Source organism: Oryctolagus cuniculus, chromosome 1 (assembly GCF_051225735.1).
Source record: "Oryctolagus cuniculus isolate XC-2025 breed Fujian yellow rabbit chromosome 1, ASM5122573v1, whole genome shotgun sequence".
NCBI lineage: Eukaryota > Metazoa > Chordata > Mammalia > Lagomorpha > Leporidae > Oryctolagus > Oryctolagus cuniculus.
Genome location: NC_142867.1, coordinates 17,469,894 through 17,495,588, shown reverse-complemented (window position 1 = coordinate 17,495,588; position 25,695 = coordinate 17,469,894). Strand labels below are relative to the sequence as shown.

General features: G+C 40.5%; 1 protein-coding gene across 1 annotated transcript; it reads left to right on the top strand.

Annotated features, from left to right (window-relative positions):
- The first annotated feature begins 17,784 nt into the window (after nucleotides 1-17,784).
- LOC100350547 (olfactory receptor 4C12-like) lies at nucleotides 17,785-24,773 on the top strand. Its single transcript, XM_002708877.4, has 2 exons — nucleotides 17,785-17,796; nucleotides 23,844-24,773. The coding sequence occupies exons 1-2, from the start codon at nucleotides 17,785-17,787 to the stop codon at nucleotides 24,771-24,773; spliced, it is 942 nt and encodes a 313-aa protein (XP_002708923.4).
- Nucleotides 24,774-25,695: the final 922 nt, after the last annotated feature.

The following is a 25,695-nucleotide window of genomic DNA, read 5'->3' as shown; positions in this document are numbered from 1 at the left end:
CCAAGCAGAACTTATGAGTCTGATGGGGAGAACAGACAGGGATCTGGGTGCTCATGACTATGGGAGGCTTGTGTTCTGGGACTGTGAAAACACTGAGGCTGCGTGGGAGGACTCAGGGTGTGGCTGGGACATTGGGCAGTCACTGTGCAAGGCTCCACACAATCAGATTTCCCTGGTTACCTGGTGAGAGACATTGCTGGAGAATATGAGATTATACTGAGAACTGCACAGATCCTTTGTGTGGTCTTTGTGGCAGAGTAAACAAATAATATACTCACTGGGGCTAGGGCCCAGGCATTGATCTCCTTTGAGTAGAAGAGCTCAGCTGAGCCGATGCCAACAAGTAAGAAGAAACCTCCCCCTCTAAAAAGAGAGAGAGGGAGAGAGAGAGAGAGAAAGAGAGAGAGAGGGAGTGAGGGAGGGAGTGAGAGAGAGAGAGAGAGAGAGAGAGAGAGACATTCACCACACCAAACCTCTGTGTGTCATCTCAGACAGCCTCTTCACCCTGGAGCACTGAAGAGAACTCCCCGGCCACTCCCATCACACTCCTTCAATTATTCCCTGAAAGCAGACACTCCACTAATCCAATCAGACATAGTCTAAAGATAAAAGAAGCCACCACAGCAAAAAATCAAAGAAGAAACCAACAAATATCCCACAAATGCCAAATAACAAATGGACCAATCCAAGAAACAAGAACAAGGAATACAACATGACACCCCCAAAAGACCAAAACACCTCAATACTAGATTGTGACAATAATGAGATTGAAGAAATGTCAGAAATGAAATTCAAAAATTGATCATAGGATTACTTAGAAGATATCAGAAGCAAATGCACAAACTAATGAAACCCATACATGACATGAAAGAAAATTTCTCCCATGAAATTGAAAACTTAAAAAGAAATCAAAATGAAATCTTGGAAATGAAGAACTCAAGAAGAAATAATACAGTGGAGAGCCTTAATAACAGAATCAGTGAAGCAGAAGAAACAATATCAGACTTAGAAGACAAAGCACAAGAAATTATAAAGCAAATCAAACACAAGAAGAAGAAATTAGAAAACTAAAAAACAATGCTGGAAATCTATAAGATACTATCAAATGACCCAACACACAGGTTCTATGAGATCCTGAAGGTGTGGAAAAAGAGAAATGATTAGAAGGCCTTTTTAGTGAAATAATAACAGAAACTTTCCCCAATTTAGAGAAAGGGGCACCAAAGTACAGGAAGCACATAGAACTCCTAATATACATGACAAGAAAAGATATGCACTATGACACATTGTAGTCAAACTCTCCACAGTAAACCTAAAATGTGCATGAAAGAAATTCCAGATTACTTTCAGAGGAACTCCAATTAGACTCACAATGGTCATCTCATCAGAAGCCCTATAGGATAGGAAAGAACGGCAAGATATACTCCAAGTCTTAAGAGAAAAAGCTGTCAACCCAGAATACTATATCCTGCAAAGTTCTCACTTATGAATGAAGGTAAAATAAACACCTTCCATGACAAACGGAAACTGAAAGAATTTGTCACCACTCCTCCAGCCCTGTGGAAAATACTTAAGGATGTGCTGTACACAGAAACACAGAAACATGGTCATCACTACAGAAGAACGTAAAGGAGGAAAGCTCCCAGTAAAAGTTCAAAGGAAATCCAAAGTAAAAAAATGGGAATATTTATGGAAAATGGCAGGGCAAAATTGTTACTTACTGATAGTTAAGAGAAATCATAAAATTTTTGAAAAAAATGAAGATGACAACAAAACATATCAAAACATATGGAATACACCAAAATCAGGGTGAAGAAGAAAGTTTATAACAATGGGTGCCTACATAAAGATATTGGAAAATCATCAAATAAACGAGCTATCAATGTATCTCAAGGACCTAGAAGAACAACAGCAAACCAAACCCAAAACTAGTGGAGGAAAGAAATAATTAAAATTAGAGAAGAAATAAACAAAATTGAAACCAAGGGGCCAGTGCTGTGTACAGTGGTTTAAAGTCCTGGATTGAAGAGTCAGCATCCCATTTGGGCACTGGTTCTAATCCTAGCTGCTCCTCTTCAGATCCAACTCTCTGCTATGGTCTGGGATAACATTGGAAGATGGCCCAAGTCCTTGGGCCCCTGCACCCACGTGGGAGACCTGGAAGAAGCTCCCGGCTCCTGGCTTCGGATTGGCACAGCCAATGCAGCCATCTGGGGAGCGAACCAGCAGATGGAAGACCCCTCTCTCTCTCTGTCTCTACATCTCTCTGTCACTCTGTCTTTTTTTTTGACAGGCAGAGTGGACAGTGAGAGAGAGAGAGAGAGAGAGAGAGAGAGAAAGGTCTTCCTTTGCCGTTGGTTCACCCTCCAATGGCCGCCGCGGCCGGCGCACCACGCTGATCCGATGGCAGGAGCCAGGTACTTAGCCTGGTCTCCCATGGGGTGCAGGGCCCAAGCATTTGGGCCATCCTCCACTGCACTCCCTGGCCATAGCAGAGAGCTGGCCTGGAAGAGGGGCAACCAGGACAGAATCCGACGCCCCGACCTGTGGGGAGCAACTGACTAGACTAAATTACTGGAATTGCTAAGACTAATTCTATGCATCTGATCTCCCACAATATGGCACTGAGAGAGAGCAAACAACTTCCACACAGCTGCCTCACCAATTCAACTAACAAGCTGCAGGAGCTGAGCCTGCTCCTGATTGGAGGAGAGCAGCATGCTCAGCGCGTGGGGAGAGAAAGCCAGGAGAGTTGGGATTGGTGGAAGAGGACTGTAAAGGAGGAGAGAGACAACATGCACCAGGAACATCTGAGGAACACCTGAGCAACCCCTGAGAGAGCCGTCCGGCGGTGTGCCGCTCCTCTGTGGAAGCGGGGAAAGCAGCGGGTGTGCCGCCCCTCCGTGGAGGCGGGGGGCCAGCAGCAAACCCGGGATGGTGTCGTTCCTCCTGCGAGGCGGGAATGGCAGCAAACCCGGGAAGGGCCGGGCAAAGAGAACAGCGCAGGGTCCGGTGTCATTCCTCCATGAGTTGTGGAGCTACATAATGGTGCCATGACTTGGATATGAAACCTAGGAGGGAAAAGGCGGGAAAATACTGGAGAGAGATTAGGGAGAGCCTAGGGAAAAGCCAGACGGAAAAAGTGCCAGAAGAAGCTAGCGAAAGCCTAGGCATAGATCCGGATATGGACTGTGTGGAGAAGCTAGGAGAAACCTAAGATTGAAAGTGAAAGTGAAAGCTAGAAGAAACAGACTCGGATACGGACTGCGGGGAGAAGCTAGGAGAAATCTAAGATTAAAAGAGAAAGTGAAAGCTAGAAAAAACTTAGACTCATATACGGACTGTGGGGAGAAGCTAGGAGAAATTAGAGAGAAATATTGCTGGAGGAAAGCTAGGAAAAGTACCGGGGAGAGAAAAAATATAAGCTAGGGAAAGTGAAGCCGCGGGGGTAGGCCGAAGCGGAGACGTAAGCTAGGTTGGGATTCGTCAGATTAGCCCGGGGAGCAAAGACAAAGCCAAACCGAAAGTGGAGACGTAAGCTAGGTTGGGATTCATCAGATTAGCCTGGGGAGCAAAGACAAAGCCAAGCTGAAAGCGGAGACATAAGCTAGGTTGGGATTCGTCAGATTAGCCTGGGGAACAAAGGTGGAAGCTAAACTGTAGCAGAAACGTAAGCTAGGCTATGATTCGCGGAAGCCGCCGAGAGCGGAGAGCACGGGGGCACGAGCAGATAAGAGAGCACGGGGCTAGCACCGAGGCCGTGGGGCGGAATTGGCACATCATTGGACCAACTAAACAAAAGAGAGAGGATACCCAAATCAATAAAATTAGAGATTAAAAAAGAAATGTAACAACAGGAACCACAGAAATAAAAAGAATAATCAGAAATAACTATAAAGAAAGTAATACAAATTGAGCCATGAAGACATAGAAAGCCTACACAGGCCTATTACCAAAACAGAAGTTGAATCAGTAATAAAGACCTTCCCAAAAAAGAAAAGCCAAGTACTGGATGGCTTAACTGCTGAATTCTACCAGGCATTTAAAGAAGAACTCCACTTCTTCTCAAATTATTCAAAACAATTGAAAGGGAGGGAATTCTCCCAAATTCTTTCTATGAAGCCAGCATCACCTTAACTTCCAAATTTGAGAAAGATACAACAGAGAAAAAGAACTACAGACCAAATTTTCTTACGAACATGGGCACAAAAATCCTCTACAAAATTCTGGCCAATCAAATCCAACAACACATCAGAAAGATCATTTACCCAGACCAAGTGAAATTTATTCCTGGTATGCAGGATGGCTCAACATTCACAAATCAATCAATGTGACATCATATTAACAAACTGAAGAACATAAACCTTATGATTATCTCAAAAGATGCAGAGAAAGCATTTGATAAAATACAGCATCCTTTCATGATGAAAACTCTGAGTAAAGTGGGTGTAGAAAAAACATTCCTCAACATAATCAAGGCAATTTACTCCAAACCCACAGACAGCATCCTACTGAATGGGGAAAAAATGGAACCATTCCTACTGAGATCCGAAACCAGAAAAGGATGCCCACTCTCACCATTGCTGTTCAATATAGTCCTGGAAGTTTTAGACAGAGCCATTAGACAAGAAAAAGAAATAAAAGGAATTCAAATTGGGGAGGAGAAAGTCAAACTATCCCTTCTTGCAGATGACATGATTCTAAATATGGGGGAATCCAAAAGACTCCACCAAGAGATTATTGGAACTCATACAAAAGTTTGGAGTCTATGGTCACAAAAGGCCTCCATAGCCCTGGCAGCTCACGACAAGAGCCTCAGATGATCACTAACAAAGAGTTTTAATTGTTAAAGGAACAACAGTAGTCAATGTGCACTTGCTCCCCAGGTAGGACCTCTGTCCCTATGGAATTGCAATATGAGAATCGACTGCAAATTCTCTCCCCAAACTTCACTCTATATATTGTGTGTGGGCATGGTGGCAAATTGTTGAAATCTATGATTAGCATAGAAATGGTCTTCTATATATAAAGTCATACTAAAAATGATCCATAATGAAGAAGGAGATGGGAGAGAGAACGGGAGGCGGGAAGGGAGCGGGGTGGGGGGCATGAGGGAAAGAACCATTGTATTCCTAAAGTTGTATCTATGTAAATTGTACTCATTAAATTAAAAAAGTTTAATAAAAAATTTGGTAAACTAGCAGGATATAAAATAAATACACAAAAATCAACAGCCTGTGTATACACTGACAATGCCAAGGCTAAAAAAAGAACTTCTAAGATCGATCCCATTCACAGTAGCTACAAAAAAAAAATACCTTGGAATAAATTTAACCAAGGATGTCAAAGATCTCTACAGTGAGAATTACAAACCATTAAACAAGGAAATAGAAGAAGTTACAAAATTATTCCATTTTCATGGATTTTGGAAGAATCAACAACATCAAAATGTCCATTTGTCTGAAAGACAAAATACCAAACATATTCTTCTCACATCTAGAAAAAATGGTGTTGAAATTCATATGGAAACACAGGAGTAATCTTATACAACAAAAACAATGCCAGAAGCATCACAATACCAGATTTCAGGACATACTACTGAGCAGTTTTAATCAAAACAGCCTGGTACTGGTACAAAAAAAGATGGATAGACCAATGGAACAGAATAGAATTTCCAGAAAGCAATCCAAGCATCTACAACTAACTTACATTTGACCAAGGAGCTAAAACAAATCCCTGGAGCAAGGACAGTCTCTTCAACAAATTGTCCTGGGAAAACTGGATTTCAACATGTAAGCAGGATCCCTATCTTACACCTTACATGAAAAGCTGTTCAAAATGGATTAAAGACCTCCATCTATGACCTGATGATACTATCAAATTCCTAGAGAATATTGGGGAAACCCTGCAAGACACTGACACAAGCAAAGAGTTCTTTTTTTTAAAAAAATAATTATTTTATTTATTTGAAAGAGTTAGAGAGAGAGGTAGAGCCAGAAAGAGAGCAATGTCTTCTACTCCTCTGGTTCACGCCCCAATTCACTGCAATGGCTGGAGCTGCACCAATCTGAAGTCAAGAGCCAGGAGCTTCTTCCAGGTCTCCCACATGGGTGAAGGGGCCCAAGGATTTGGGCCATCTTCTATTGCTTGAAATACTTGAAAAACAGAAATCAGTGTCAGTTTAGGGTGATTTGAATTCAATGTCCACTGGTGTACTCTATGGAAAGCTCTTCAGCATGTTCAAATTAATAAAATTTAGTGATGACTAAATGGCATTATGATAGGGCACACAAGATGATTCAGCCCAAAATATATGCTCATGAAGAAAACTTGGTATAATGTAGAATATTATATTATTCAGCCATAAATAATAATGGAATCCTGCTATTTATGGTAAAATGGATGGAAATAGAGGACATTATTAAATGAAATAAACCATAAACAGAATATAAATGTTCCATTTTCTTTCTCATACTTTGGAAGCTAAAAATACCGATCTCAAAGTAGAAAAGTGGGCAAATAGTATGATTGATTTAGAAAATCTGATCATGGGAGATGATCATGAGTCAAAACTAGCTACAAATGGGAACAAGCTTATATTATAGTAAAGAGAAGAGGTTCTCATAAGTGGGTGATTATCCAAGGGAAGAAACATTGACTCTATTTCCCTAGTACAATTTTGGAATAAGATATACTCCCCGTAGCCATCTCTCACACACGATGCTGTCTCAGTCTGTTTTGGTTGCTTTAACAAATACCATAGGCTGGGTGATTTAACAACAGACATCTAGTTCTCAGTTTTGGAGGCGGGAAATTCCAAATCATAGTACTAATGAATCTGATTCATAGTGAGGGTATTTTCTTGGTCTTCAGATGGCTGGCTTTTTGCTCTGTGCTTATATAGCAGTTGCAGAGAGATAGAGATAGAGATAGAGATAGAGATAGAGATAGAGATAGAGATAGAGATAGAGATAGATAGAGATAGAGAAAGAGAGAGAGAGAGATCATCCTCTAAATGTATCATGAGAACTTCATCTTCATGACCTCATCTAATCTTAATTACACTATCACATTCACGATTAGTTTCAAGATGGGAATTTTAGAATATGATTCAATCCAATCTATAGTGAACACAGATTAAATGTAGATCTTTTGTCTCCAGAAAAGATAGATTTCTCTTGATCTTCAAGTTCTTCCTAAAAGTTTAATATTTGCTAATATGGAAAGAAGAAGTAATATGGGAACACATTGATGACTCAGCTTATGGGTAGTCAATGGTGACTATAATTTGGTTTCGGTTTGTGGACTCTGTGCTACATATACTATCTTGTTATATTTCATATGACCCAAGAGAAACAACACCAGAATCATAGAGGGGAAGAATTTTGAATAACAGGGCTTATATGCTGTTGGCATGATAACTAGATTACTGATGGCTACTTTAGGAAATACACCAAACATAAAGGTATAAAAAATATCTTTAAAGAAAGCTTAACAGAAACATTGAAATCTTGGAAGGAGGTCAATATCGGTATGATTTGGTGGCTCATTATTACTGAGAGGAAGGACATTGATGAGAACTCCCGTTGGAGCTGTAATTGGGAGAGAACACATGTAGCTGACAATCTCATGAAGCACACAGTATTTTTGTGAAAACTTTCCCCCAAATTACCTAAATTCATGAATGTCCAGAATGGCACCAAAATAAAATGGTAGTTAACCAACCCTGATCCTACCTTGCTGATATCTTGTAAGAATTGTATTGCTAATTTTGGGATACTGGTGAATAAAAAGTGATATTCGTGAATGTCTACCATGATAAAAGAGACCTGCTAATTCAAACAGAGACACTGGTTAGACCCCTGTTACAGAAGACTGGCTGAGGCTGAAAAAAACGGCCTGAAAAAACAAAGTTACAAGTGAGCGGACAAATTGAATACACACTTCAATGGAGCACAATGGCCATCATCATTAATGAGTGAAGGCTTGTATTTTTACGCAGAAAATCATACTGGTTATTTTAATGACTCTGGAATGATTCCCTTGAAGTCTGGTGGCCATGTGGGCTAGAGTGTCCGACTAGGTACACCATAGTATTTATAGAAACATTATGGTAGGGGCCGGCCCTGTGGCGTAGCGGGTAAAGCCGCCGCCTGCAGTGCTGGCATCCTATATGGGCACCGGTTCAAGTCCTGGCTGTTCCACTTCCTATCCAGCTCTCTGCTATGGCCTGGGAAAACAATTGAAGATGGCCCACGTCCTTCAACCCGTGCAACCACGTGGGAGACCTGGAAGAAGCTCCTGGCTCCTGGCTTCAGATCAGCGCAGCTCTGGCAGTTGCGGCCAACTGGGGAGTGAACCAGCAGACAGATGGAAGACTTCTCTCTCTGTCTCTGCCTCTCCTTTTCTCTCTGTGTAACTCTTTCAAGTAAATAATAAATAAATCTTTAAAAAAAGAAACATGGTAAGCTTAGTTTATGGAAGGTGTTATATCACAATGACTTTTTATTGTTCTCCAGTGCCTGGATACTATAAATATTTCTGGCAATTTATCTCTTCTGTGGTGTACCTGGTTGGGATTGAACAGATAAAGGGGAAATACTTTATTATTAATGAGGGTGATATATGGACATTATGATACACCTGGAATTCAGTATATGAAACAAAAAGTACTATGATTGTAGGATATACTTATGTCCAAAACCCATGGAGACTCCAGGACTTACTAAACAATGGCTTCTGGTTACCATCCTAGACTTTGGGAAAGTGTAACACATGGGAAAAGATTGTTTTTTGGTTGGAAGGAGAATGATACTGAATTTGCAGTTGGTTTATGATACACTGGTAAATGGCATGTGTGCATGTAAGTAGCTAACATAGAGGAGCTGAGATTTGACAGCCCTAGGTGATCTGCACTGTACTGGCTGACCTATTCCAATATGGCTCTGGATGACCTGGTGTGAGACAGCCAGGCGTGAGACAGCACATGTAGCAACCTTAGCTGGCATGGTGTAGCAGCCATGTGATGTCTGCCTGACAGTGCAGCCTGACCCACATGACAGCACAGGCTGCAAACATCCAAACCCCCTTTCTGTGAGCCACCATAACCTCCCTCTCTGTGTACTGCTCAAACCCGCCTTCCTTGTGCCACCAAGTACCAGCCCACTCCTACGTAATGGAAACTGTCAGTTTTACGACATTGCAAACTCACAACCCGCGCTAGTTGGAAATATCCAATATGGCTTCAGGCTGTGTTCCCACAGTAACCTTTAGGTCATTATAATAATATTACCATGGCTGGCACTTCCAGTTCCATCATGTACTTGATGACCTGACAATTCTGAGATTTCCAAAAAAGGCATGGAAATGGGCATAGTTAAGCAACCTCCCCCACCAAAACCCACAAAACTTTGCCCCCTTTGAATATTCAATTAAGCCCTACCCCAGACACTACCCCCTATGCCTCCTGAGAGCACAGAAGGATGGCTCTAACCTTGTTGGGGGGTCTGGTTGGTTTGTGTGTGTGTTGGGTTCTTTTCCTTTGTTCATTCTCTCTTGCTCTCTCTATCTCTTTCTTACCCATGCTTAGTTCTTGAGTGTGCACATTTCCTTTCCTTTAAATCAATCCTGCTATCATTGTGCATCTTTACATCTCCACCTTGAATTACTTCACATGTAGAGGGAAGAGCCTGCAATAAGCCAGCCGGGGGCCCTGCTGCCCACAAGAATGTGACGGCGAGTTTGAATATTCATTGATGAGAAGATACTTTGGGATGCCGATTTGAAGTCCTTAATTGTTGTGATGTCTATGGAATCAGACGGAGCAAAAAAGTGAATCTGGCCTTAGAATCACTAAAAGTGTAATTAAAGCCTCCATGAACATGCAAAACATTTCAAAAAACCATGGATGATGCAGAAAAAGAATAATTGTAAGAAAATGTAAAAAAATTTGTTGAGGTAAGGCCATTATTAGTCCTTTTTAAAATTTTTTATGAATTATTCTTCCCTATAGGATAAGTTCAAATCCTCATGGTCTTCAAGGCGTTGGTGGGCTTATTCTATGTAGTGTTCATTGAATGCATTATAAGACAAATTAAAAATGATCGTTAAGAATATGTGGCAAGGAGATGCTGATCAAGTCAGAAGATAAACAGAGTAGGAAAGAGAGAATCCCTGGATAGTAACAGATTACTCCTCTTACAATTCTTACTGCTTTGGGAAAGAAAGGTGACTCGTGGAGATCCCGTCAAGAGGGTGACTTAGAAAGCCCTGCCGTACTTTTCAGAGGAGAATCCCAACCTGTGGAGTGTTTGAAGCAGGATGTGTTTCATCTGTCTAGGATTCCTTATGATAAGCAAATCTAGAATCTATGGATTTATGGGGCACAGCTTTGTGGAAAAATTTCATTTAGGCTACATGGTTACCAGAATGCAAAATGGAAGTGATTCATAACTAACACTGTTCCATTTTGTTTAACTGAGGAGTGCACGCATTACTCAGAGGAGTCACACCCTATACAATAATTATAGAGCATTTACTGAGGTGAGAGAGGTCCTGACAGGCAGCACGGAAATCTTGGATTTCAGTTTTATACTATCTCACAATTACTTTTACCTTTTAGATTATTAGTAAAGGATGATTCTAAATAAGGCCCCTGATTTTTGTAGTTCAATTCTTTTTTGCATTTCTAAGCATTGATTTTTAATTTTAATGTTTTTCCATATTCACTTCAAATGTACTTATTATATACATACACATATATTGTATTTTTGAGAAATAAGAATATTAATATCACAATATGTATGATTCATGATGAAAGAAGAGTAAATTGTCACATACATGGTGTAAGTCAGTGAAGAGAATATTTATAACCATATGCTAAATAGTATGACAACCACATGATTTCCCTCTGTCTCTTTCTCTCTTTCTCCCCTTTCTCTTAACTTCCACATGTAAGAGAAAGTGTGTGATATTTATCTTTCTTAATGAGTCTGGCTTATTTCACTGAGTATAATGATCACTGGTTCCAGCCATTTTGTTGCAAATGTCAGGATTTTACTATTTTAAATAGCTGAGTAATATTCTATTGTGCACATATCCCACATTTTTTTTATCTAGTCATTGGTTGATGGATGTCTAGGTTGACTCCATATCTTTGCTATTGTGAATTGGGCTGCTGTGAACATGAAGAGTGCAGATATCTCTTTTGTAAGGCTAGAGTTTTTTCTTTGAAAAGCTTAATGAAAATGATAAGCCCTGATAAAGACCAATCAAGAACAAAAGAGATAAAGCAAATTATTCAAATTAGAAATGAGAAAGGAACATTACACAGATTTTATTGGCACAAGGTCCAATATCATTCTTTCATAATTTCTTCCTCCAATCTATCATTATCAGAAGCACGAGTCTGGTCCTATTTCCACATACTGTTTCAATTGATCTTATAGTTCTGACCCAAAGGTGATAAAACTTAGAGGAAAAGTGTGGTTTTGACCCCAGAAAAACTGGGGCTTGAATCCTGGATCTGACTCAGCTTCTAAATTGGTGGCTGTTTTTATAAACTATATTGTTTGTTCCCAATTCCAGAAAGCACAACATAGAAAAAGTAATTGTCTATTTAAGGGAAGAAAAGACACTGCACAGAGGCTGCTTCCTCTGTGGTGAAGCCCAGGGCAAGGCAGATTTTGTGGCTAACCATAGACTACTGACTGTGGAAGAGGCATCTGCACCTACCACAGTACCAAGAATAAGCATGGAAGGGTGGACTACACTCTTAAATATTTTCCCAGTTCAATTTGAACAATATAGCAACTGCAGATTTGGACTGAATCTGGGGCAGGGTGTAATACGATACTGAAATGACAATTTAAGGTGAACAATCAGCAAACCTTAACTTACAATGCCATCTAGTGCTAAAATAGTGGAAGTGTCCATAGGTTTTTTATATATATATATATATATATATATATATATATATGGACTGCTTTGCATTTATGGAAGGGCATACACAAACAAAGCCATATTGTAAAAGACTGAAGAATATACCCAACCCATCAATGCACAGGTGGTATTTTATCCCGACAGTGGTCAGGAGTTTTCAGGGAACCATAAGCTCATCTAATAAACAAAATTGGATGTCAGAAATCAACCAGATAGTAACTGCTATCTGCAAATTATTGGATGAAGAGCTCAAAGTAGTTGTTTTAAGAAGACTCATTGAGTTTCAAGAAACAGAGAAACAAATAATTTAAAACTCTAATAGAGAAATTTCACAGAGACACAGATATGATTTTAAAAAATGAAATAGAAATTCTTTAGTTGACAGCTACATCAAGTGAAGTTAAAAATGCAATATAAGACATCCATAGCAGAACAGATCAGACAGAAGAAGGAATAGTGAACTCAAAAATAGGTTAATTTGGTTCAGGCTCTGCATGCTGTGCTGCCCAGAGTGGCTGTTAACAACTTTGGCTGGTGAGGGTACTTGGACTCAACACTCTCAGAAGGACATCCATTCCTACAGTCCCTGGACCCTTGAGTTTTGCAGGGGAATTACTGAACAAAATTGTCTGTCACTCATTACCTACAAAATAAATGACAATAAAGAATACGTGATTTAGCCGGTGCCGCGGCTCACGAGGCTAATCCTCCGCCTTGCGGCGCCGGCACACAGGGTTCTAGTCCCGGTCGGGGCACCGGATTCTGTCCCGGTTGCCCCTCTTCCAGGCCAGCTCTCTGCTGTGGCCCGGGAGTGCAGTGGAGGATGGCCCAAGTACTTGGGCCCTGCACCCCATGGGGGACCAGGATAAGTACCTGGCTCCTGCCATCGGATCAGCGTGGTGTGCCGGCCGTGGGGGCCATTGGAGGGTGAACCAACGGCAAAGGAAGACCTTTCTCTCTATCTCTGTCTCTCACTGTCCACTCTGCCTGTCAGAAAAAAAAAAACACCATAGAGAGGAGAATGAACCACCATGTCCAGGGTCTCCTTCACCCAGATTCTCTTAGAGTCAAAATTAACTCTCTCTCTCTCTTTTAAAGATTTATTTTATTTATTTGAAAGACAGAGTTACAGAGAGAGGCAGAGACAGAGAGAGGTCTGCCATCCGCTGGTTCACTCCCCAGATGGCCGCAACGGCTGGAGCTGCGCTGATTCGAAGCCAGGAGCTAGGAGCTTCTTCCAGATCTCCCACGTGGGTGCAGGGGCCCAAGAACTTGGGACATCCTCCACTGCTTTCCCAGGCCATAGCAGAGAGCTGGATGGGAAGTGGAGCAGGCGAGACTCGAACTGGCATCCATATGGGATGGCTGCACTATAGGCCAAGGCTTTAACCCACTGCACCACAGCGCTGGCCTCATGAACTTCTCTTTACAGGGAAAAAGCAGGAGATGCCCAGTGGTTCCCGCTGATGCTGCAGATGACTGCACTGACTATACTCACACTCCTCACAGATCTTGAACACAGTTAGGGAGTTGCCTGGAGTTAATGCTGCTGTAGCGACACAGGGAAGGAGTCTGTGTCCTACATCTACCATTTTCAGCTGCTACAGTTAGGCCACATCCTGAAATTGGATCCACTGTAGAGTGAAGCTCACCTTCGGGCTAGTCGCAGTATAACTTCATTTTTGAGACTTTGTGGTCCACACACCTATGTGTCCCCAAACCCAGCCCAACAGTCAGCAAGATGATGGCTCCACCAACTAGAGAGCACACACATATCTGCAGGCACGCAGATTCTGCAGGCACTTACAGTAACTCAATAGCCAGCCAGGAAACAGTCTCATTCCTGGAAAAATCATGGCACACCTCAGCTCTGCACTAACAAACAGCTGAAGCCTCGCCCCTGGTGCAACCACTGGTGCAAGCATTATTGATAAATTTTAAACCTGAAGAAACTACACAGAAACTGCACTACCATGCTCACCCAGAATCAAAGCTAACACACCGTAGCAAGTCAACACTCTAGCACCCTTTCATGGGGAAAAAATCTCTCCCTACAGAATGACTTCCATAAAACTAGAAAAAATTGTTTTATATTAGATGCACAAAAGGTAATGTACACACATGAGATATAAAAAAGGAAGAAAATATGACACCACAAAGGAACACAACAATTTTTTAGTAGAGAAGAAGACATTTACAAAATGTTGGTGAAAGAACTCAACATAGTAGTTTTAAGGATACGCAATGAAAGATAAGAGAATATGAAAAAAATTTTAATGAAATCAATAAAATGCTTTATACGCAGAGTGAGCTATTCAACATAGAGAACGATGTCGCAGAAAACAGCCACAAAAATCTTGCAGAAAAGATAATTCGATGAAATAGATACAACTGAGAACCACAAAAAGAGACTAGATCAAGTAGAAAAAATAATTTATGAACTCAAAGATAGGTACTTTTAATTAACCCAGAGGAAAACAATGGAAAGGAACAGAGAAAACTTAGAACTATGGAACACCACTAAGTAAACAAATATTCACATTATAGGAGTTCCAGAGGGAAAAGAGATGGAGAAAGTCACAAAAACCATATTTTGTGAAAAAATAGCTGAAAAGTTCACAAGGAACAAATGTACATTCAGATCCATTAAGCCCCCAAAACCCAAATAAGCATAGCCCAAGAGGTCCTGTACAAGGCACATTATAATAAAGGTTTCAAAAATCAAGGACATAGAGAGTATTCTTAAAGCCAAAGAAAACTGTCAAGTGTTGCCTAAGGGGATCTCCCTCAGACTTGCAGTAACCTTCCCAACAGAACATTTGGGAATTGGTTATTGTTTACGGCCCTTGTCTCTACTGTTGAGGAACAGTGTTTTCTTTTCTGCGTACTACTTGTTGAATTCTTTTCTTAGTGGAGGGTTAAATTTATGATTATAAAATAAATTGAAAGTATTTCATTGCAAAAATTAAAAGAAAGAATAAGAAAGGAACTAGGAGGTAGGGTAAGAGAGTGATAGGGAGGGTGGGGTGGGAAATATCACTATACTTCTAATCAGTATATATGAAATATATGAAATTTGTTCACCTTACATAAATTATAAAAAGAAAAAAATAATTTGACATTGCTTTGTAAAGAAGAAGAAGAAAAAAAGAAACCTTGGCTGATGCCGAGGCTCACTAGGCTAATCCTCCGCCTGTGTCGCCGGCACCCCGGGGTTCTAGTCCGGGTCGGGGCGCTGGATTCTGTCCCGGTTGCTCCTCTTCCATTCCAACTCTCTGCTGTGCCCCGGGAGTGCAGTGGAGGATGGCGCAAGTGATTGGGCCCTGCACCGGCATGGGAGACCAGGAGGAAGCACGTGGCTCCTGGCTTCGGATCGGTGCAGCGCGCCGGCCGCAATGCGCTGTCCATAGGGGTCACTTAGGGGGTGAAACAATGGAAAAGGAAGACCTTTCTCTCTCTGTCTCTCTCTCTGTCTCTCACTGTCTAACACTGCCTGTCAAAAAAATAAAAAAAAAGAAAAAAAGAAACCTGGCAGGCTGGGAGAGAATGATATATTCAGAGTGGTAAAAGAAAAAAAAGTAAGAAAACTACCAATCATGAATACTATGCTCAGTAAGTCTTACCTTCAGAATTGAAGGGAAAATAATGTATTTCTTGGAAAAGAAAAACTGAGGGAATTCATTACCACTATACCAGCCCTTTAAGAAATAGTAAAGGAATCCTATATCTAGAAGCAATAAGATGATAACACCATCACAGAAATACACAAAAGTGTAAAGCTTAGTGACAGAATAGATGCACAAATTAGAAAGAGAAAGAATCAAACATTATCACTGCAGAAAACAATGCATAAAGATTAACGATGAGAGGAAGAAAATAAAGGATACACAAACAACCAGAAAACATTGAATAAAGTGAGAGAAGGATATTGTTATCTATTAGCTTCAAATGTAAATTGATTAAGTTTCCCATTTAAAGGATATAATCAAGTGAATGGATCAAAAATGAGACAAAATTGTATGCTTCCCAGAAGAAACTCAGTTTTTTTGAAAGCTTTTATTAAATAAATATAAATTTCATAAGCACAGCTTTTGGATTATAGAGGTTCTTTCCCCCATACCAGCCCTCCCATCCCCACTTCTGTCCCAGCTCCTACCCCTCTCCCATCCCATTCTTCATTAAGATTCATTTTTAATTATCTTTATATACAGAAGATCCACTCTACACTAAGTAAAGATTTCAACAGTTTGCATCCACACAGATACACAAAGTATAAAGTACTGTTTGAAGATAGGTTTTACCATTAATTCTCATAATATAACTCATTAAGGACAGAGGTCCTTCATGGGGAGCAAGTGCAGTGATCACCCGAGGCTCTTGTCATAAGCTGCCTAGGCTATGGAAGCCTCTTGAGTCCACAAACTCCATCATTATTCAGACAAGGCCGTAATCAAAGTGGAAGTTCTCTTCTCCCTTCAGAGAAAGGTACCTCCCTCTCTGATGGCCTCTTTTTCCCATTGGGATCTCACTCACAGGGATCTTTCAAGTAGGGCATTTTTTGCCACAGTGTCTTGGCTTCCCATTCCTGAAATGCTCTCATGGGCTATTTAGCCAGATCCAAATGCTTTAGGGGCTAATTTTGAAGCCAGAGTGCCATTTAGGTCATTTGTCATTCTATGAGTCTGCTGTGTGGCCTGCTTCCCATGTTGGATCATTCTCTCCTTTTTTTTTTTTTTTTTTAAAGATTTATATATTTACTTGAGAGAGCTACACAGAGAGAGGAGTGGCAGAAAGAGACAGAGAGAGAGAGAGAGAGAGAGAGGTCTTCCATCTGCTGGTTCACTCCCCAAATGGCTGCAACAGCTGGAGCTGTGCAGATCAGAAGCCAGGATCCAGGAGTTTCTTCCGGGTCTCCCACGTGGATGCAGGGGCCCAAGGACTTGCGCAGACTTCCACTGCTTTCTCAGGTTTTGGCAGAGAGCTGGATCAGAAGTGGAGCATCTGGGTCTTGAACTGGTGCCATTTAGGATACCAGCACTGCAGGTGGCGGCTTTACCCGGTACCCCACAGCACTGGCCCCAGTTTTCTCTCCTCTTTAATTCTGTCTATTATTATTAGCAGACACTTGGTCTTATTTATGTGATCCCTTTGATACTTACTACTATCTTTATGAGCAGTTATGCACTTAAATTGATCACTTTAGTAAGATGGCATTGGTACCTGCCAACTTAATGGGATTTGGAGTCCCATGGTAAGTTTTTAGCTTTACCCTTAGGGGTAAGTCCAAGGGAATGTGTGCCAAACTGTACATCTCCTCCCTCTCTCACTTCCTCTCTTATTTTTAATAGGGATCAATTTTCAATTGGATTTAAACACCTAAGAATAATTCTGTGTTAAGTAAAGAAAAACTCACTTCTTAAAGAAAAGTGAAGGGATGGAAAAACATGTTCCACACAAATGGAAACTAAAGTGCAAAAAGTAGCTCTATTCATAAAATAGAGTTTAAGTAAAAAACCATAAAAATGACAAATAAGACATTTTATAATGATAAATGTGTTAATCCAGCAAGAAGTTATAACAATTGTGTGTGTGTGTGTGTGTGTGTATCCCTAAGTGGCTCCTTGTAGGCAAACCAAATTTCTAGTAAACAAATTTAGCAAAATTGGAGGATATGAAGTCAGTGTGTACAAAGATCAGTAGCGCTGTTATCCACCCTTAGTGAATCACCTGAAAAAGAAATCAAGAAAGCAATCGTGTTTCCAGTGGCTACAATAAAATCAAACGCCTCGGAATACCTTTAACTAAGGAAGTGAAGATCTCTGCAATAAAAACTACAAATCACTGATGCAAGAAATTGTACAGGACACAAAGAAAGAGAAAGACATGTCTTGTTTTGTTTTGTTTTCTTTCTCTTCATACTATTTGTTGAACTCTTTTACTTAGAGTAGGGTTAACTATACGGTCATTAAGTGTCCTGAAAATAGATCATTGTATAATTGAGAGTGTGAATCCAAGCGAGAGGGGGAGGAAGCGTTGGAGCATGGGAGGGACAGAGGGTATGGGGGAAGTGCCACTATATTCCAAAATCCATATATATGCAATATATGAAACTTATCTAACTTAAATAAATTTTTTAAAGAAAGACATCTCTTGTTGATGGATTGGAAGAATCATATTTTTAAAATGTGTATGCTGCTTAAAGTGATATACAGATTTAATAAAATCCCAAACAAAACCCCAATGCATTTTTCATAGAACCAGAACAAATTACTAAAATTTGTATAGAAATACAAAAGAGCCTAATGATTGTATAGTTAACCCTACTCTAAGTAAAAGAGTTCAACAAATCAATTTGAGCTAAAAGAACAAAGCAGGAAGCGTTACACCACTAGAGTTTAAAATATATTAAAAAGATGCAGAAATAAAAAAAGCATGGTTTTGGCTTAAAAAACAGATCCATAGACCAATGAAACACTCGAAAAATTTCAATACAATCACCATACTTGCTTCTTAAGATGCAGGAAGAACAACTAACTATCCCCAAAGTAAACAGGAAAGAAATAATAGGATTACAAAAGAAACAAGCAAATTAGAGAACACAATACACAGAACAAAACTAAACAAACATACACACAAGATTATTAAAGTGATAAAACAACAAGTGATTCAGAAAAGAAAAAGAGAAAACACTGAAATTACTAAAATTAGGGATGAATGAGGAAACATCACCAGTGAATTTATAAAAATGCAAACATTGCAAAAGAATGAAACAGTTTTGTCAACAAATTTTACAACTTGGAAAGTAAGTAATGGTAAATCTATATGATAAAAGCTGAATGGGAAATGTTTTGAAGCAATGTAAATAATATGCTTGAGAAGTAGAAAAATGTAAAAGAAAAATACAAAATTAGAATTGCAGAAATAAAGTATTTGAAGTATTTGAAGCAAATCTATAAAGATACAAACCACTGAAATAGATCCATGAGAAAATGATAACAGGAATGTATTTATAAGTAAAGAATTGAATTAGTAAACAAAAAGGATTTTTACCAAAAAAACCCTGGCCAACATAGCTTCAGATTCATGGATAAATTTTATGAAGTATTTAGGAAAGGATAATAAACACCAACAATTTACAAATTCTTTCAAAGAAAAGAAGATGAGGGAATATTTCCAAATTCTTTCTGTCACACCACTATTAATTTGATACCAAAACCAAAAATATTATAAGAAAAGAAAATTACAATCAATTTTTATGACTAGCAGATACATAAATTTTCAAAAACTGGGTCTAGTAGCCTATGAAGCTTATGCGTTATGACCAAGTTGTATTTATCCTTTGAATGCAAGGTTGCTTCAATATATGCAAATCACTCAATGTAATATATCATATTGATAGAACAAAGGACATAGTACTTAGGAATGATAGCAGCAACTATTACTATTTTTCTTGGTTCTCTATTCACTGTCTAGCTGTTTATGTAACTACAGCTAATGCTTCCATTTTTATGATATATGACTTAAATATCACTCTATCCACCAGGCTACAGAATCATTGCAACAATGTTTATTGTTTCTTTTTTTAAAGTTTATTTATTTGAAAGGTAGAGATACAGAGAGGAGGCGGGGAGAGAGAGAGAGAGAGAGAGAAATATCTTCCATCTGCTGGTTCACTTCACAAATGGTTGCAAAGGCTGGGGCTGGGCCAGGCCAAAGACAGGAGCAGCTGTGTGGTATAGTTGAGAGATTGATTCAATGTCTCTGCCATCTCCATGACCTTAGGTTAATTAGCATTCCTATATTCTTTTTTAAAAAGGTTTTATTTATTTAAGAATTAAATTAAAGAATCAATTTTAATTGCATGTAATTTGGGGATACACACATAGTATTTATATATTGTGTGTAATGATCAAATTAGATTAATTAACATTCCTATATTATTTTTAAAAAAGACATTATTCACTTTTTTGAAAGACAGTTACAGAGAGAAGGGGAGACAGAGATTTTGCATCCTCTGTTTCACTCCCCAAATGGCTGTAACTGCCAGGATTGGACTGGTCCAAAGTCAGGAGCCAGAAGCTTCTTCTGGGCCTCCCAAGTGGGTGCAGGGGCCCAAACACTTGTTCCATCCTCTGCTGTTTTCTCAGGCCATTAGCAGGGAGCTGGATCAGAAGAGGAACAGCTATATCTTGAACCAGTGCCCATATGGAATGCCGGTGTTGCAGGTGGAGGGTTAACCTGCTGTGCCACAGCGCCAGACGCTCCAAGGTTTCCTTCTATGGACATATATGCCCTGATTTATTTAGGTTGAGAGACTGATTGAGTGTCTCAGCCTCCTCCGTGACCTCAGCCAGTGAGGGACTTTCCTCAGGGGAACCTGTGTTATTCACATGATGATTAGAGTCCTTCATTTCCCCGTTAATGATACCCCAGGCTTTAGGAGAAGAGCTTCATCACATAGCATGCACATCAGAAATGTAGGCTGTTAACAGAGCATTTAAAATGCAGGGCAGGGACTAACCAGGTGATTATGTGTTATTCATAGATGGATACTTCTAAATATCTTCTAAGGAAATTAAAAAAGAATCAGAGTTAATTAATTCCTAAGAGGTCAAAACCTTGACTTTAAAGAGATGTCCTTCAATAAAAATTTCAGTATCCTCTGCAAACATGATCAGTGTTGTTTCCAGTTTTAAGGGAAGAGGAATTCTTATGTGACAGAAATATTTCTATCTCTTGGTTTGTAGCCATAGATTTAGGTGCAGGAGACCAGAAGATTCTTGCAGCACTTAAAGACTTTAAGCTTCAATTTCAACACGTGGTTTTTCTTTTCCTCCGATGTGAGTTTCAAAAGGCATTGGAGCTTTGAAAATGCTTGCTTTATTCACTTGAAGAATTTTGTGCCATTGTTTGCTTCCTATAATATTGTTCAGTCAGTGAGGATGGGAGATATACACATTACCCAGGGTACTATTTGGTGACATATAATGGTTACTTCTCATTTATGAACATGTTGGCCATTATTTTCAGCTACAGAGGCAATCACAGTAAGTTACCTAGAATTACTGTCTTTATCCAGTTTTAAACTTTCATTTCTCCCCCAAAGGTGTTCATAGTAAAAATAATCAAAACTTGGGCCGTCACTGTGGCTCACTTGGTTAATCCTCTGCCTGCGGCGCTGGCACCCCGGATTCTAGTCCCGGTTGGGGCGCTGGGTACTAGTCCTAGTTGCTTCTCTTCCAGTCCAGCTCTCTGCTGTGGCCCGGGAGTGCAGTGGAGGAAGGCCCAAGTGCTTGGGTCCCTGCACCTGCATGGGAGACCAGGAGAAGCACCCGGCTCCTGGCTTTGGATCGGCACAGCGCCAGCTGTAGCAGCCATTTGCAGGGGTGAACGTTGGTAAGGAAGACCTTTCTCTCTGTCTCTCTCTCACTGTCTAACTCTGCCTGGCGAAAAAAAAAATCAAAACATTACTTTCTGATTTTGATGTAGGATGATTTTGTGCATGTTTTAGGATATCTCACAGAAATATTTATATTCTAAATTGTACATTTAGGTATATCTATGATTTATTAAGAAAATGTTTACATTTTGTGAATTCCTGAGTCAATTTCTAGGCTTCCAAGTGCAGAGTTGAGTGCAGTGGTTGGATGTGTCTGTGAGGGTTCCCTCCAGGAACAGGGCATTTGGTATGGTGTGTTTGGAGAGTCAGACTGGCTTGTGCAGTCTCTAATTTAGAAAGGGGACAAATCTCACCTAACAATGACAAAAGCAGCTAAGACAACAGAGTCTAAAAGGGACAAATTCTAAGTACTGCTGGGGTAAGCTATGTGACCCTCACTCAGGTCAGGACAGGACAGCACCAGAGGAAGACGCTGCATGTGGATTCTGTTTATCAGACGCAGCCTTCAGCTCGGAAGCTGAGGTCTCAAAGACAAATAGAATGAAAGGCAAGCTCTGCAGGGAACAGCACGCCCTTCTGTACGACTTCTCAGTTTGATTCTATTCATAGTTTATTCTTTAAAAAGACTTTAAACGGATTACTTGTTGTTTTCTGTATTATAATACATACAGTAAAATATGCTTTACTATATGAGTGAAAATAGCATTAAAATTCATTCAAATGTAATGTACTGGAAATATCTGTAGGAATTCACTTTAATGTATTTTCTGACTTGCTTTATATCAATTTTATATACATATTTACTTTTTCAGTAATACTCTGTAGAAATCTATTGAAAATATTTCTTTTATCTTGATTTGCCTTTCAGTTAGCAATATTTCTTGAAATAGTGTCAAGATCATGGCTGGTACCAATTTGTTTTTTAGGAAGTCTATTGGATTTCTCTTGTGTTGTAGTTGATGTAAACAATACTAATATATGTGTTTCTTCTATCTATGTAATTTCATGTTTTCTAGAATTATAGAAAAATATTGCATATCTTGAACTTGGAATTTTCTATAGTTTTCTGTATATAGGTCTTTTAAGTTTGTAGAATAATGGAATTAAAATTTAATTTTATAGGTTTAACGCTCCAATAATAAAGAGTTCAACAAGTATACCATGCATTTGCTGTGACCCTGAGTCTAATGTATTAATAAGTTCCTTTAAAAAATAGAAAAACAGAAAAAGTTGTCTTGTATATAAAAAATCTGAAATCCATGCATAATTTATTTAAATATGCATTTCTATGAACTTTGAAAGAATTCTCATATGCATTGATTAAAATTTTTTGCACTGAAAGAAACTTATCTTTAACTTCTATTTTCTGTCTTTTTTTTTTTTTTTTGGACAGGTAGAGTGGACAGTGAGAGAAAGAGACAGAAAGAAAGGTCTTCCTTTGCCGTTGGTTCACCCTTCAATGGCTGCCGTGACTGGCGCACCGCGCTGATCCGATGGCAGGAGCCAGGTACTTCTCCTGGTCTCCCATGGGGTGCAGGGCCCAAGCACTTGGGCCATCCTCTGCTGCACTCCCTGGCCACAGCAGAGAGCTGGCCTGGAAGAGGGGCAACTGGGACAGAATCCGGCACCCCGACCGGGACTAGAACCTGGTGTGCTGGTGCCGCAAGGCGGAGGATTAGCCTAGTGAGCCGTGGCACCGGCCTTTAACTTCTATTTTCTATATACCCCTTGAAGTATCCTCATCCATATGAAAGAATAAGAAAAATCCACACCCCAGTGCCAGCACTGTGGCATAGGTGGGAAAGCTACTGCCTGGGAGGTGACATTTTATATGGGCACCGATCAACTCCTGGCTGCTCCACTTCTGCTCCAGCTCCCTGCTAAAGGCACGTGGGAAAGCAGCAGAAGATGGCCCAAGGGCTTGGGCCCCTGCACCCACGTGGAAGACCTGGATGAAGCTCCTGGCTCCTGACTCTGACATGGCCCAGCCGTGGTCATTGTGGCCATTTGGGGAGTGAACCAGCAAATGGAACATCACTGTAATTTTGCCTTTGAAATAAATAAATAAATCCTAAGAAAAAGAAAAAGAAAAATTCTCATAATCCTAAAATAATGTTAAAATTCATGATAAAATATGAACATTTTCCACCAAGTTTTTACTACATTGCTAAGTCTTTTTAGTCCCCAGTAGTATTCATTCTAATGATTAAACTTCCATCATATTGATCTTTACCCTGATTCTAGAAAATGGAATCTGTTTCTTCTGGAAGACCTATATCTGATAAAAACATTGTTGTGCTCAAGATAATAAAAGATTAAAAAGGTCAACTCAGAAAATGAGGGAGCACACTTACTAGAGACTTAGGAAGATAAATAATAATTTGTGGCACAGGAAAAATTGGAGTTTGGACAACTTGATCTTTTTATGTTGTCTTTTCCTTCTCTCCTTTTCTCTAAAGGTGAAGTATTTCTTCCCGGAGATTTTACCACCGACCTCTCATAGATGGAGAACAAAAGGAATGTGACTGAATTCATCTTAGCTGGTCTTTCACAGAACCCCAAAGTGCAGAAAGTCGTGTTTGTGGTGTTTTTGTTGCTGTATTTGACAACGCTCTCGGGAAACCTCCTCATTGTGGCCACCATCATCACCAGCCAGGCTCTGAGCTCTCCCATGTGCTTCTTCCTGACCCACCTTTCCTTCATAGACACGGTTTATTCCTCTTCTTCAGCTCCCAGGCTGATTGCAGACTCCCTGCAGGAGCGGAAAACCATCTCCTTCACTGGGTGTATGGCTCAAGTCTATGCAGAACACATTTTTGGTGCTGCTGAGATCATTCTCCTGACAGCCATGGCCTACGACCGCTACGTGGCCATCTGCAAACCTCTGCACTACGCCAGCATCATGAGCCATAGGCTGTGCATCCTGCTGGTGGGAGTGGCCTGGGCTGGAGGATTTCTGCACGCAACCATCCAGATCCTCTTCACACTCTGGCTGCCCTTCTGTGGCCCCAATGTCATAGACCACTTCATGTGCGACCTGTACCCTTTGTTGAAACTTGTCTGCATGGACACACACATCCTTGGTCTCTTTGTTGCTGCCAACAGTGGCCTCATCTGCCTGTTGAATTTTCTCCTCTTGGTGGCTTCCTATGTGATCATCTTGCGTGCTCTAAAGAACTATAGCCTGGAGGGGAGGCGCAAAGCCCTCTCCACCTGTGTATCTCACATCACCGTGGTTGTCTTATGTTTTTTGCCCTGCATATTTGTGTATCTGCGCCCAGTGACCACTCTCTCTATTGATAAAGCTGTTGCTGTATTTTATACAGTGATGGCCCCTATGTTAAATCCTTTAATCTACACTCTCAGAAATGCTGAGGTAAAAAATGCAATAAAGAAACTCTTGAGGAACAGAATGAATTCAGATAGGAACTAAGTAGGACCATTGAGTGTAGCATGTAGAAGTAATACAATTTTCTCGATCTGTAGATCAAGACGTTAACTCTAGGTGTGTGTGTTTGGTCCAGGGGTTAAGCTGCTGGTTCTGAAACCTATATTCCATTCTGAATGTCTATGTTTGATTTCTGGATCCACTCCTGATTTGAAGTTCTTGCTAATGAGCACTATAGGAGGTAGCAGGTGATGGTTCAGTTGGTTGGATCTCTGTTGCCCATGTGGGAGACTTAGATCAAGTTTCTAGCTTCTGGATTTATCCTTGCCTAGCCTTGTCCATGGTGGGCATCAGGGGGGTGAACCAGCAGATGGGAGCACTCTCTCTCTCTCCTTCTCTGCCTCTTGGTTAAAGACAGATTAAAAAGGACATTGACTCTGGCCGGCGCCGTGGCTCAATAGGCTAATCCTCCGCCTTGAGGCACCGGAACACCGGGTTCTAGTCCTGGTCGGGGCGCCGGATTCTGCCCTGGTTGCCCCTCTTCCAGGACAGCTCTCTGCTGTAGCCAGGGAGTGCAGTGGAGGATGGCCCAAGTGCTTGGGCCCTGCACCCCATGGGAGACCAGGATAAGCACCTGGCTCCTGCCATTGGATCAGCGCGGTGCGCTGGCCACAGCGGCCATTGGAGGGTGAACCAACGGCAAGAAAGGAAGACCTTTCTCTCTGTCTCTCTCTCTCACTGTCCACTCTGCCTGTCAAAAAAAAAAGGGGGGGGGCATTGGCTCTAAAAAGGGGTTGGGTAATACTTACAGATATCCACTTAAGTCTAAAAGCTTGAACCGTCATCCAGATTTACTCTCTCCCATTCCATACTTGTTATCACAACTTATTGTTTCTAAACTGATAAATATTTTTCCATTACCTGGAAGTCCCAAACATATCTAGTATCTAAAATTTTGAATATAGGA